The sequence below is a fragment of the Xenopus tropicalis genome, chromosome 1 (genome assembly GCF_000004195.4).
Source record: "Xenopus tropicalis strain Nigerian chromosome 1, UCB_Xtro_10.0, whole genome shotgun sequence".
In the NCBI taxonomy this organism is placed as follows: Eukaryota; Metazoa; Chordata; class Amphibia; order Anura; family Pipidae; genus Xenopus; species Xenopus tropicalis.
In genome coordinates, this window is record NC_030677.2 from 213976899 (window position 1) to 213990020 (window position 13122).

Consider the following 13122-nt stretch of genomic DNA (forward strand, 5'->3'; position numbering starts at 1 on the left):
TCTTCCAAAAGATCCGCGAAACGGCGAAAAATTCGCGAGACGCCGAAAATGTCGTGCGACAAAAAAAATTGTCGCCCGCGGCTATTATTTTGTCGCGCGGCTATTGTTTCGTCGCCCCCGGCTATTATTTTGTCGCGCGGCTATTGTTTCGTCGCCCGCGGCTATTGTTTCGTCGCCCGCGGCTATTGTTTCGTCGCCCGCGGCTATTGTTTCGTCGCCCGCGGCTATTGTTTCGTCGCCCGCGGCTATTGTTTCGTCGCCCGCGGCTATTGTTTTGTCGCACGGCTATTGTTTTGTCGCACGGCTATTGTTTCATCGCCCGCGGCTATTGTTTCGTCGCCCGCCGCTATTATTTTGTCGCACGGCTATTATTTTGTCGCCCGCGACTATTCTTTTTTGACGCCGGCAACAGTTTTTGGACGTGCGGCGAATTTTTCCGCGGCGAAATTTTTCATCCGTTTCCCGAAACAATCCGCCAATGGCGAAATGCGGAAATTCGCTGTGAATCCATGCCTGGCGAAACTTTTCACCCATCACTACAGATGAGCACTATTAGCTCCATCATTACCCATATACCAGGATATAAAGGTTTAATATGATTTTTAATTAGGGTTAAAATGACTGAAATGGTTTAACTGCATATTTGCTAGCATTCCATAGATTCCATTTAGCATAATATTTGTGGAGAAAATGATTATTCCTAGCATTATAGTATTCCATAGTGTTGTTACTATTAATTAAAGCCAAAATTTCACCAGTCGTTGGAACGGATATTGATTTCCAATTTCTTGCCAAAATCAAACGGGACGCTGCCAAAATATGAATTATCAAACACTTTTTATCCCAAGAAACATGATCCAAATCCAAATTCAAAAGAGCCAATCCAGGAGAAAGTGTAAATGACATTTGAAATATCTCTGTTAGAATTGAAAATAATCAAGTCCAGAACTGATAGATCTTAGGGCAGTCCCACCAAATATGAATAAAAGTTCCAATTTGATTACAATTTCTCCAGCATTTATTTGATGCTGTGGCTGGAAAGATTCTGTAAAGTTTTGGAGGGGTCAAATACCATCTATACATTAATTTGACAATGGATTCAATTAGACGAATTGATCTAGTAGATGATAAAAGGGCAAAAAATTCTGTATTCCAATCTATAACATCAATTGTTATATTAATTTCAATGTTGATAAGTGCAAAGTTATGCACTTTGGTAGAAATAATATAAACGCGAACTATCTACTGAATGGTAGTGTGTTGGGGGTATCCTTAATGGAGAAGGATCTGGGGGTTTTTGTTGATAACAAGTTGTCTAATTCCAGGCAGTGTCATTCTGTGGCTACTAAAGCAAATAAAGTGCTGTCTTGTATAAACAGGGCATTGACTCAAGGGATGAGAACATCATTTTGCCCCTTTATAGGCCCCTGGTAAGGCCTCACCTTGAGTATGGGGGGCAGTAACAGTGAGTATGGGGGGCAGTAACAGTGAGTATGGGGGGCAGTAACAGTGAGTATGGGGGCAGTAACAGTGAGTATGGGGGGCAGTAACAGTGAGTATGGGGGGGCAGTAACAGTGAGTATGGGGGGCAGTAACAGTGAGTATGGGGGGCAGTAACAGTGAGTATGGGGGCAGTAACAGTGAGTATGGGGGCAGTAACAGTGAGTATGGGGGCAGTAACAGTGAGTATGGGGGGCAGTAACAGTGAGTATGGGGGGGCAGTAACAGTGAGTATGGGGGGCAGTAACAGTGAGTATGGGGGGCAGTAACAGTGAGTATGGGGGGGCAGTAACAGTGAGTATGGGGGGCAGTTTTGGGCTCCAGTCCTTAAGAAGGATATTATTGAGCTGGAGAGAGTGCAGAGACTGCAACTAAACTGGTAAAGGGGATGGAAGGGTTAAACTATGAGGTGAGACTGTCAGGGTTGGGGTTGTTTTCTCTGGAAAAGAGGCGCTTGCGAGGGGACATGATTACTCTGTACAAGTACATTAGAGGGGATTATAGGCAGATGGGGGATGTTCTTTTTTCCCATAAAAACAATCAGCGCACCAGAGGCCCCCCTATAGATTAGAGGAATGGAGCTTCCATTTGAAGCAGCGTAGGGTGGTTTTTCACAGTGAGGGCAGTGAGGGGGTTGGGGAATGCCCTGCCGGGGGATGTTGGGTAGGGGGTTCCTCACGGTGAGGGGGTTGGGGAATGCCCTGCCGGGGGATGTTGGGTAGGGGGTTCCTCACGGTGAGGGCAGTGAGGGGGTTGGGGAATGCCCTGCCGGGGGATGTTGGGTAGGGGGTTCCTCACAGTGAGGGCAGTGAGGGGGTTGGGGAATGCCCTGCCGGGGGGTGTTGGGTAGGGGGTTCCTCACGGTGAGGGCAGTGAGGGGGTTGGGGAATGCCCTGCCGGGGGGTGTTGGGTAGGGGGTTTTTCACAGTGAGGGCAGTGAGGTTGTGGAATGCCCTTCCTAGTGATGGGGTAATGGCAGACTCTGTTAATGCCTTTAAGAGGGGCCTGGATGAGTTCTTGAACAATCAGAATATCCAAGGCTATTGTGATACTAATACCTACAGTTAGTACTAGTGGTTGTATTTATAGTTTATGTATGTGAGTGTATAGATTGATAGGTGTGGGTTAGGTGTGCTGGGTTTACTTGGATGGGTTGAACTTGGTGGACACTGGTCTTTTTTTAACCCTATGTAACTATGTAATTTCAGATTCCCATTTTGTTATGAAAGAATCCACTTTTTGCTAATTTATATCTGACAAAAAACCATAGTAATGAGAGATTTTTGAGGGTTGCTGTATTAAAGAGGTAAGCCGTTTTTGATCTGGAGAAAGTATTTATTGTCTGTAAAGAATGCATTTTTAAATAACTTACTATTTGCAGATAAGTTAAAAAAGTTGCATTTGAGACATTAAATTTGTTCCTTTAGTAAGTAAAAGGTTGAAATATCGAGTTATGACACATATCAGAAAAAGTAAGAATATTTACCTCCTTCCATGGAGTTAAATTCAAATTATCTATCAGTTTTTAAAATCCAGAGAACGGAAATAAAGGAAATAGTCCATCTTTCAAATTACCAGAGTACATAAATGTGTCCCAAATTTTAATTGTAGCTATAGTAGTAGGTAAAAGAGTTTTTTGTCCAGTTCTTAATCTAGGAGGAATCCAAATAGTAGAAATAATAGAATGCTCAGAGTGATGTATAACTGAATTTTCTTGAACTATCCATTGTGGAGGATTATTTATATAAAAAAATCATTGCAAGCTTGATAATACTTTTTAAAATTTGGCAGAGCTAAACCTCTTTTATTTTTCAGCTTTGCCATTATATTATATGCAGTTCTAGGTTTCTTTTTTTGCCAGATAAATTTGGATAATAACCCTTGTAATGACACAAAAAATTTAGCAGAAATAGATATTGGGATAGTTCTAAATAAATATAAAATTTTTGGTAACAAATTACATTTAATTACAGCTAGCCGACCAAGCCACGAAATATCTTTATACATCCAATCCTGTGTAAGTTTTTGAAAAGTTGCCAACATAGGAATAAAATTATCTTTAAATAAATTAACAGAAAAACCTAAATGAATACCCAAATATTTTATGGAAGACCGCTGCCATTCAAACCCATAAGAAGCTTTTAAACACTGCAGAGTATGATTTGGAATCCAAATAGGTAAAGCTTCTGTTTTGGTTGTGTTAATTTTATAGTAAGAAACTGCTGAAAACTGCTGGAGAACTTGAAATAAAGCTGGTAATGAATTAGTCGGATCAGTAAGTGTAATAATCACATCTTCCGCAAATAATGAAGTTTTGCAGGTATGAGAACCAATTGTATACCCCTGAATTTTAACAGATTTCCGTATGGTTTCAGCCAATGGTTCCATTATAAGAGCAAATATTAACGGGGAAAGAGGACAACCTTGTCTTGTACCATTAGACAGAGAAAATAAAGCAGAGCTAAAACCATTTGTAATCACTTTAGCAGATGGTTTAATATATAATGATAAAATACTGTTAAAAAAAATCAGAAAAAACAAATTTTATTAATACCGCTTTAATAAAAGGCCAAGCTACTCTATCAAATGCTTTTTCAGCATCTAAAGAAAGGATCAAGCAAGGAATTTTGTGTGAATTAGCATGAAGAGCTATATTAATTAATTTTCTAGTATTATCCGGAGCTTGTGTAGTAGGAACAAAGCCTACTTGATCGTTTACTATTAGGGTTACAAAGAAATGCAGAAGGCTTAAAATTTTTGCCATCTCATACAATTTTTTTCTTCAAACCTTTATACCCGCATACTATACAGTACATGGCTTACTGGGATATTTTTGCATAACTATTACCTTATAATAATATTATACTATGTATTATATGGGATATTTGATCACTTCTAAAGTCTGATATCTAACAAATGTTTGTTTTGTACTTCAATCAATATATACATGTGATGTATCTCATAGTTATCCATGTATCACTTGATACTTGACTTCTAGACCATGTGGTTGGGTGATAGGTCATGTTGTACAAGTTTACTCTTAATTAACTTGTATATTATTATTAGTGTATCATCGCATTGCATTTATTAATTTAGTACAACTTTGAAACACTTGTTGGTAATGTTTGTTGTAACTGTATATCATCTTTAATACCATTCCATAATTCAACTGGATAAACTAGTTACATCTGCATATATTAAATGTTTTTATATAAGTTCAATCTTACTATGCAGAAATAATCTTCATAGTAGAAATGATCAATGCTAAGGGTTAATTGATATCATTGACCACAAGTCACTGAGAAACACAAATAGGACATTATCAGGGAAGTGCTAACAACTGCTCCTAGTTATAAAAAATATTCTGGTAAAAACAAAAATCCTGTTTTCTCAGCATTTACTTTGGGTAAAATGACATGTTTGTATTTGTGTATATTTATGCATGCTATATTTTTATATAAAAAAATACCAGACAGACTATATATTAATTACCTGATGGATATTATTACATTTTCAAATGTTTGTTATTGCTATTTCTTAATAGTGCTTATACCTTGCCTATACACCCCAATCATCATCCTGTTTTGATTTAAAATATTCCTTTTTCTGTGAGCTCATATTCTATTTCTTTATTTCTTTGTAGATAACTCCTTTACTTACTTTCTTCTATTCCTGGCTGAATCTTTTAACTGGCACATGGCACATTTGATTAACTATATACCAGACAGATTCCACAGCTGAATAACCAATTGCTGTATAATGGCTACACATGAGAGTATATCAGTGGTGAAGCACACAGACGCACAGATGCAAAAATTAGTTGTACCAACTCTGCTATGGACTTGCATAACCATTGCACATGCTAAAGTGACATTTTGGACTAATGCTTAAACATACTTAATCAAAGACATTTCTGCGCTGATATTCTTCAATGCACCATACTATCCTGAGCTAAGCTTAGTCCTCAGTGGTTCTGGATCATCTGGATATTAAACGGACTATGGATTTCTCAATCTTCACTTATGAAGATTGAGAAATCCATAGTCCATTTAATATCCAGATGATCCAGCACCACTGAGGACTAAGCTTTATATGTGCTGATAATAATGTCAAATAAGTCCAATGTGATTGCAGCATTTTGTATTTGTCTGGTAGAGCAATTTTTTTTTCTCTTTTTTATATATGTATTTTTTGTTTTCAGCCAACTGTGCTAGTTTGGGGATTTTGCCTATATTAGAAGAAACAAAAGTGGGGGAGTGTAGATATTGGTGTTTTAGGTTTATGCTATAAACAATTATATTTTAGTTATTATCAAAGAACAAAGATTTAGAACAGGACACAGGCACAGAACAACTGCACTTGTAGGTTGATTTTAGACATAAAGACTAGAGGTCATTCTATTTACTGTACTTGGGCCTTAGAATGTTTACATAGAACAAGGAATGCATTTGTTGTCTCCTGTCACAAGTATCCCTAGTGCGGGGCCGAGTGTCCCTAGTGCGGGGCCGAGTGTCCCTAGTGCGGGGCCGAGTGTCCCTAGTGCGGGGCCGAGTGTCCCTAGTGCGGGGCCGAGTGTCCCTAGTGCGGGGCCGAGTGTCCCTAGTGCGGGGCCGAGTGTCCCTAGTGCGGGGCCGAGTATCCCTAGTGCGGGGCCGAGTATCCCTAGTGCAAGGTTATGAATGTCACAAAAAGTCTCAGAAACACTGCTCAAATACCATTTGGGACACTGCGCTGATGTAGAAGATTTTTGGGCAATTGTGCTGAGACTGGGACACTTAATCCTTCTCTAAAGATGGACAGAGACACAGTTATGCTAAAACAAGGCTAATGATTGGCTGCCATGGGATCAGCCCCAAGTAGGAAGAAATGGTTAAATGGCAACATTTTTATATTGAATTTGTTCCCTCACGTCCTCACGAGCTTTCAGGCCGTATGAGCTATTATTTAATACTCTGTATTAATGTATATCTCTAATAAAGCTGTCTGGGTAAAATCCTTTGTGAATCTGAATGGTTCAGGTCAGGCCCAGGGGGAACTTCGGGGCCAGGCTTGATTTGAGTAAGTATTTATTTAAATCCAAGAGTGACACTCACTGTGGGCGAGAATCCTATATCCCTAGTGGAGGATCATTGGAGTATATAGATACTACGACATACAGATCCTCCTAACTTACAAGCCAGGCCCCAGAGACAGAGAAAGGCACCCAAGTGGCATTCAGACTATTGTGTTCAGTTAACCAGATACGAGGATGCATCTTTTCAAAGGAGGGGGCAGTGTAACAGGCAGGCAAATGAGTACTGTGCAAATGTCACCTCCAGCCTGCAGGGGGCAGCCTTAGACAATCTGGAAACAGTAAGGCTGAGACCATGTGACTTTGCAAGGAGAGATGGGAAAGAGGAAGCCAAGGCAATAAGGCAAGGGGAAAGCACAGAGCTGGCAGCAGGGAGAGAGAGATGCATGGTTGGAAAAAAGTGCAGGAAAGGCTGCACCAACTGCAGGTTCCCCTTACTGTGCCAGTAAGTGTCAGTCAGTGCTAGTAAGTGTCAGTCAGTGTCAGTCAGTGCCAGTAAGTGTCAGTCAGTGCTAGTAAGTGTCAGTCAGGGAAGGATTTTACTCTCCTTGCACCTTAGGACAATTAGGTTCCAGTTCCAATAGGCCCTCGCTGTAACTAGTGCAGATTTAGGGCCCAGTTAGGGATTTACGGAATTGTTTTATAAGAACCAGAAGGTTCAGTAGTCAGGTCCCTTCTCTGATCAGAGTAGGTTAGAGCCCCAGGTTCCGGTGCCCATTAGAGTCAGTCACCCCTGCTTAGTTAGTGGCCCAGTTCTACCCAAGAGGAGAACCAGGACTAAATGCTGGGCACTGTAATCCCTGGGAACACTGGATAGATTTCCTTCACCGCATTATAATTCTAATGTACTGGATCTTATGGATGTCACACCTTGGGTTACAGATAAGTGGCACCAGCATAAAGTGTCCCCGGCCCCCCGGCCTGAACTCTCAGTTATATGTGGTGCCCCCCAGGGGTTAATAAATCATACTAGTGTGTTGGTTTATACTTACTGATATTATTTATACTTGTTCCCTTATAGTTTTTGTTTACCTGTTCTAGTAAAAGAGAGATTGCTGCATTCACTCTCACCATAAATTCAGCAAGTGTATTATCTCTACTTTGTACCAGGCTGTTAAAGGAACCCATACCTTGCCCGGCTACCCAGAAGGCAACGGATAATTTAGTACAATATTTCTCTTTTATCAGTTATAGGGACCTATTGGTTCCAGGAGGAAAATGATCATTATCAGTTATTTATATAGTGCCAGTGGCACAGCTCTTTGCATTAGTTTGTAATAAACAGGGGTCCTACAACCGATATAAAGAGATGAAGGAATATAAATGACCCCCTGTACCCCATCCTGATAATTTATGATTGTTCCCTAATAATAAGTGGTAATGCTGATAGGTCATCTAAATGGGCAGAGCTGCCACTATTGCCATCTATAGAGTACATAGGAGTTTAGGGGTTAACAGGAAGTCAAAGTCCAAACAACAAACTTGCCCCACTCTGTGTGAGAGGGGGAGATAAAACAAGTCCAACTGGTTATAAAGAGAGAGGAAAGTTCAGTTTCATTTCTTGTTCCTGATTTCAGCGATGGCGGCTGCTGATCTGAGAGACGAGCTGATCTGCTCCATCTGCCTGAGCATTTATACTGATCCGGTATCCCTGCCCTGTGGCCATAACTTCTGCCGGGACTGCATTGGGGGGGTGCTGGGTACCCAGGAGGGATCTGGGGCTTATTCCTGCCCTGAATGCAGAGCTGAGTATCAGGAGCGCCCTGCCCTGCCCAGGAACAGAGCTCTGGGGAACATAGCAGAGAGGTTCCGTCCGACTGAGACAGAGCCGGGGGAGACTGGGATTCCCTGCTCCTACTGTCTCCTCTCTCCTGTACCTGCTGCTAAATCCTGTCTCCTGTGTGAGGCTTCTCTGTGTGATACCCACCTGAGGGGGCACTGCCAGTCAGCAGAACATGTACTCACTGAGCCCACCGCTTCCTTTATGGGGAGAAAATGTTCTGTACATCACAAGGTTCTGGAGTATCACTGCTGTGAGGACTCTGCCTTTATCTGTGTGTATTGTTGCCTGGCCGGGGAGCACCGGGGCCACAGGGTGGAGCTGCTGAGTGAGGCCTCTGAGAAGAAGAAAGAGAAACTGAGGAAAGTTCTGGAGAAACTGAGCCCAGAGAGAGAGGAGACTGAGAGAGGAGCCCAGAGGCTGCAGGAGCGCAGGAGAGAAGTGGCAGAAGTGGCAGCCGGTGAGACAGAGAGAGTCACTGCCCTGTTTAGGGGCATCAGGGAAGAGCTGGAAGCCCTAGAGAAGCGACTCCTGAGTGACATCTCCAGGCAGAAAGAGGAGCTTTGCCTCCAACTCACTGAGCTGATCCAACAGCTGGAAATAAAGAAGGACGAGCTGTCCAGGAAGATCCGTCACATTGAGGAGCTGTGCAACATGGCAGATCCACTCACTGTCCTACAGGAACAATGGGAATCCCATGGAGCTGCCTTTTGTGGGGCTGAGGGGGCAGATACTGAGGGCAGAGAGAGAGAGGATACTGAGGGGGCAGATACTGAGGGCAGAGAGAGAGGGGGTATAAAGGTCCCGGCTGTAGGGCATCTGGATGTGGGTCGGATCTCAGAGACATTACTCACAGGCTTAGCTGGGATTGTGACTGGGGTAGAGGGAAGGCTGATCTATGGGCAGGAGGCTACAGAGCTGGTACTGGATATAAACACGGCTGGGAATCATGTATCTGTATCAGGGGATGGGAAATCTGCTTCCTACTCACATACAGACCAGCGTCACCCACAAACCCCAGAGAGATTTCAGGTTCCTCAGGCTTTAAGCAGCAGGAGTTTCCCCTCAGGGCGACATTACTGGGAAGTGGAGGTCAGTGAATCAGGGTACTGGAGGGTAGGGGCGGCCTATCCCAGTATAGAGAGGGGAGGGGATCAGTCTCTCATTGGGAATAATAACAAGTCCTGGGGTTTGTACAGATGGAATAATAACTATACAGTGAGACATGACAGGAAAGACACACAGTTACCCCACGCCCCTTCCTGCAGGAGAATCAGGATCTCATTGGACTATGAGGCCGGACGCCTGTCCTTTTATGAGCTGAGTGAGCCAATCAGGCACTTACACACCTTCACTGCCTCCTTCACTGAGCCCCTTCATGCTGCATTCTGGGTAGTGGGGTATAATGGTGTCTATGTGAGAATCATTAGTTCGGGCCCTGCCCACTGCCCAGCTGGAAACCAATGACTTGGTTCTTTAAACACAATCTGCTTGAGTTCTCACCAATGCCGGATTTGTCTTCCAGGTGCCTTGAGGCTGCCACCGTTGGTCAACCCCACCACCCGCCCCCCCGAGTGCTAACCCTTCCACCCTTCTTTTTGGGGTCTTTGGCTGGTCTGGTAACTCCCTCAGCCTATCACCCCTAGAGGGAGCTCTAACAGGATCTCTCCCCACACTGGGTAATGCCATCTCTTCTCCTACTGATACCATCTCTAGCACCCTCCTGCTGGTGCTTCTGCAGGCTGTACTGCTTGGGGTGCTGCTGGTGGGTGCTGCAGGCTGTACTGCTTGGGGTGCTGCTGGTGCTGCTGCAGGCTGTACTGCTTGGGGTGCTGCTGCAGGCTGTACTGCTTGGGGTGCTGCTGGTGGTGCTGTAGGCTGTACTGCTTGGGGTGCTGCTGGTGCTGCTGCAGGCTGTACTGCTTGGGGTGCTGCTGCGGGCTGTACTGCTTGGGGTGCTGCTGGTGGTGCTGCTGCAGGCTGTACTGCTTGGGGTGCTGCTGGTGCTGCTGCAGGCTGTACTGCTTGGGGTGCTGCTGCGGGCTGTACTGCTTGGGGTGCTGCTGGTGGTGCTGCAGGCTGTACTGCTTGGGGTGCTGCTGCGGGCTGTACTGCTTGGGGTGCTGCTGGTGGTGCTGCAGGCTGTACTGCTTGGGGTGCTGCTGCAGGCTGTACTGCTTGGGGTGCTGCTGAAGGCTGTACTGCTTGGGGTGCTGCTGGTGGTGCTGCAGGCTGTACTGCTTGGGGTGCTGCAGGCTGTACTGCTTGGGGTGCTGCTGGTGGTGCTGCAGGCTGTACTGCTTGGGGTGCTGCTGGTGGTGCTGCAGGCTGTACTGCTTGGGGTGCTGCTGGTGGTGCTGCAGGCTGTACTGCTTGGGGTGCTGCTGGTAGTGCTGCAGGCTGTACTGCTTGGGGTGCTGCTGGTGGTGCTGCAGGCTGTACTGCTTGGGGTGCTGCTGGTGGTGCTACATGCAGTTCTGTACTGCCTTCAGCTTGGGCCTCTAGTTTTGGCAATTATATAAATTTCAGTTTGTGTAATACAGCACTTGCATTTGTACAGTACAGATTATACAGGATTGGGTTATGTGATTTTACTGTACGTGCATTTCTAAGAGGAAAGGTTTTTATTTAAGAAAACTATTTCTTTTTAATTTTAGGATAATTAAGTTTTGTAAATCTGTCTAAATGTTTTGTGTTATTGCACTTCTGTATTAATATATACAATTCTATATGCTAAAAATTCTTAAAAGTTAAAAAAATTATTCGTAGTTTAGAGAAATGTATGAAAAATATATTTTATTATGGGTGAAAAATACAAATGATTTTAATCCCTGTGTCTGCTGAGTGTGCCAGTGCTAAATATTTAGTTTTATGGAGATTTGTGACTCCAACATCAGTTCAATACTGAATTTTCAAATCCCATCACCATAAATAAGATTACTTTACATTGTTGGGTGCAAAATGCCCCTAGGAGTAAGTTGCCTGCAGAAAACGATATATTTTTAGAATGTGTGCATTCTGGGAATATGTATTTCTACTGCAAACTATCAAACTGCTAAACTTTGCTAAGTTCCAATAGGCCCTCGCTGTAACTAGTGCAGATTTAGGGCCCAGTTAGGGATTTACGGAATTGTTTTATAAGAACCAGAAGGTTCAGTAGTCAGGTCCCTTCTCTGATCAGAGTAGGTTAGAGCCCCAGGTTCCGGTGCCCATTAGAGTCAGTCACCCCTGCTTAGTTAGTGGCCCAGTTCTACCCAAGAGGAGAACCAGGACTAAATGCTGGGCACTGTAATCCCTGGGAACACTGGATAGATTTCCTTCACCGCATTATAATTCTAATGTACTGGATCTTATGGATGTCACACCTTGGGTTACAGATAAGTGGAACCAGCATAAAGTGTCCCCGGCCCCCCGGCCTGAACTCTCAGTTATATGTGGTGCCCCCCAGGGGTTAATAAATCATACTATTGTGTTGGTTTATACTTACTGATATTATTTATACTTGTTCCCTTATAGTTTTTGTTTACCTGTTCTAGTAAAAGAGAGATTGCTGCATTCACTCTCACCATAAATTCAGCAAGTGTATTATCTCTACTTTGTACCAGGCTGTTAAAGGAACCCATACCTTGCCCGGCTACCCAGAAGGTAACGGATAATTTAGTACAATATTTCTCTTTTATCAGTTATAGGGACCTATTGGTTCCAGGAGGAAAATGATCATTATCAGTTATTTATATAGTGCCAGTGGCACAGCTCTTTGCATTAGTTTGTAATAAACAGGGGTCCTACAACTGATATAAAGAGATGAAGGAATATAAATGACCCCCTGTACCCCCATCCTGATAATTTATGATTGTTCCCTAATAATAAGTGGTAATGCTGATAGGTCATCTAAATGGGCAGAGCTGCCACTATTGCCATCTATAGAGTACATAGGAGTTTAGGAGTTAACAGGAAGTCAAAGTCCAAACAACAAACTTGCCCCACTCTGTGTGAGAGGGGGAGATAAAACAAGTCCAACTGGTTATAGAGAGAGAGGAAAGTTCAGTTTCATTTCTTGTTCCTGATTTCAGCGATGGCGGCTGCTGATCTGAGAGACGAGCTGATCTGCTCCATCTGCCTGAGCATTTATACTGATCCGGTATCCCTGCCCTGTGGCCATAACTTCTGCCGGGGCTGCATTGGGTTGGTGCTGGGTACCCAGGAGGGATCTGGGGCTTATTCCTGCCCTGAATGCAGAGCTGAGTATCAGGAGCGCCCTGCCCTGCCCAGGAACAGAGCTCTGGGGAACATAGCAGAGAGGTTCCGTCGGACTGAGACAGTTCTGGGGGAGACTGGGATTCCCTGCTCCTACTGTCTCCTCTCTCCTGTACCTGCTGCTAAATCCTGTCTCCTGTGTGAGGCTTCTCTGTGTGATACCCACCTGAGGGGGCACTGCCAGTCAGCAGAACATGTACTCACTGAGCCCACCGCTTCCTTTATGGGGAGAAAATGTTCTGTACATCACAAGATTCTGGAGTATCACTGCTGTGAGGACTCTGTCTGTATCTGTGTGTATTGTTGCCTGGCCGGGGGGCACCGGGGCCACAGGGTGGAGCTGCTGAGTGAGGCCTCTGAGAAGAAGAAAGAGAAACTGAGGAAAGTTCTGGAGAAACTGAGCCCAGAGAGAGAGGAGACTGAGAGAGGAGCCCAGAGGCTGCAGGAGCGCAGGAGAGAAGTGGCAGAAGCGGCAGCCGGTGAGACAGAGAGAGTCACTGCCCTGTTTAGGGGC

The 13122-nt window shown here is 44.2% G+C and overlaps 1 protein-coding gene across 1 annotated transcript; it reads left to right on the forward strand.

Moving 5' to 3' along the window:
• The first annotated feature begins 7553 nt into the window (after nt 1-7553).
• On the forward strand, nt 7554-12459 carry LOC116408234 (E3 ubiquitin-protein ligase TRIM7-like). Its single transcript, XM_031894989.1, has 2 exons — nt 7554-10030; nt 12425-12459. Exon 1 carries the CDS (start codon nt 8151-8153, stop codon nt 9816-9818), a length of 1668 nt encoding a protein of 555 aa, XP_031750849.1. The 5' UTR covers nt 7554-8150; the 3' UTR covers nt 9819-10030; nt 12425-12459.
• Nucleotides 12460-13122: the final 663 nt, after the last annotated feature.

Coding starts and splice junctions, on each gene's coding strand:
- LOC116408234 (XM_031894989.1), top strand. CDS start 8,151: ATGGCGGCTGCTGATCTGAGAGACGAGCTGATCTGCTCCATCTGCCTG.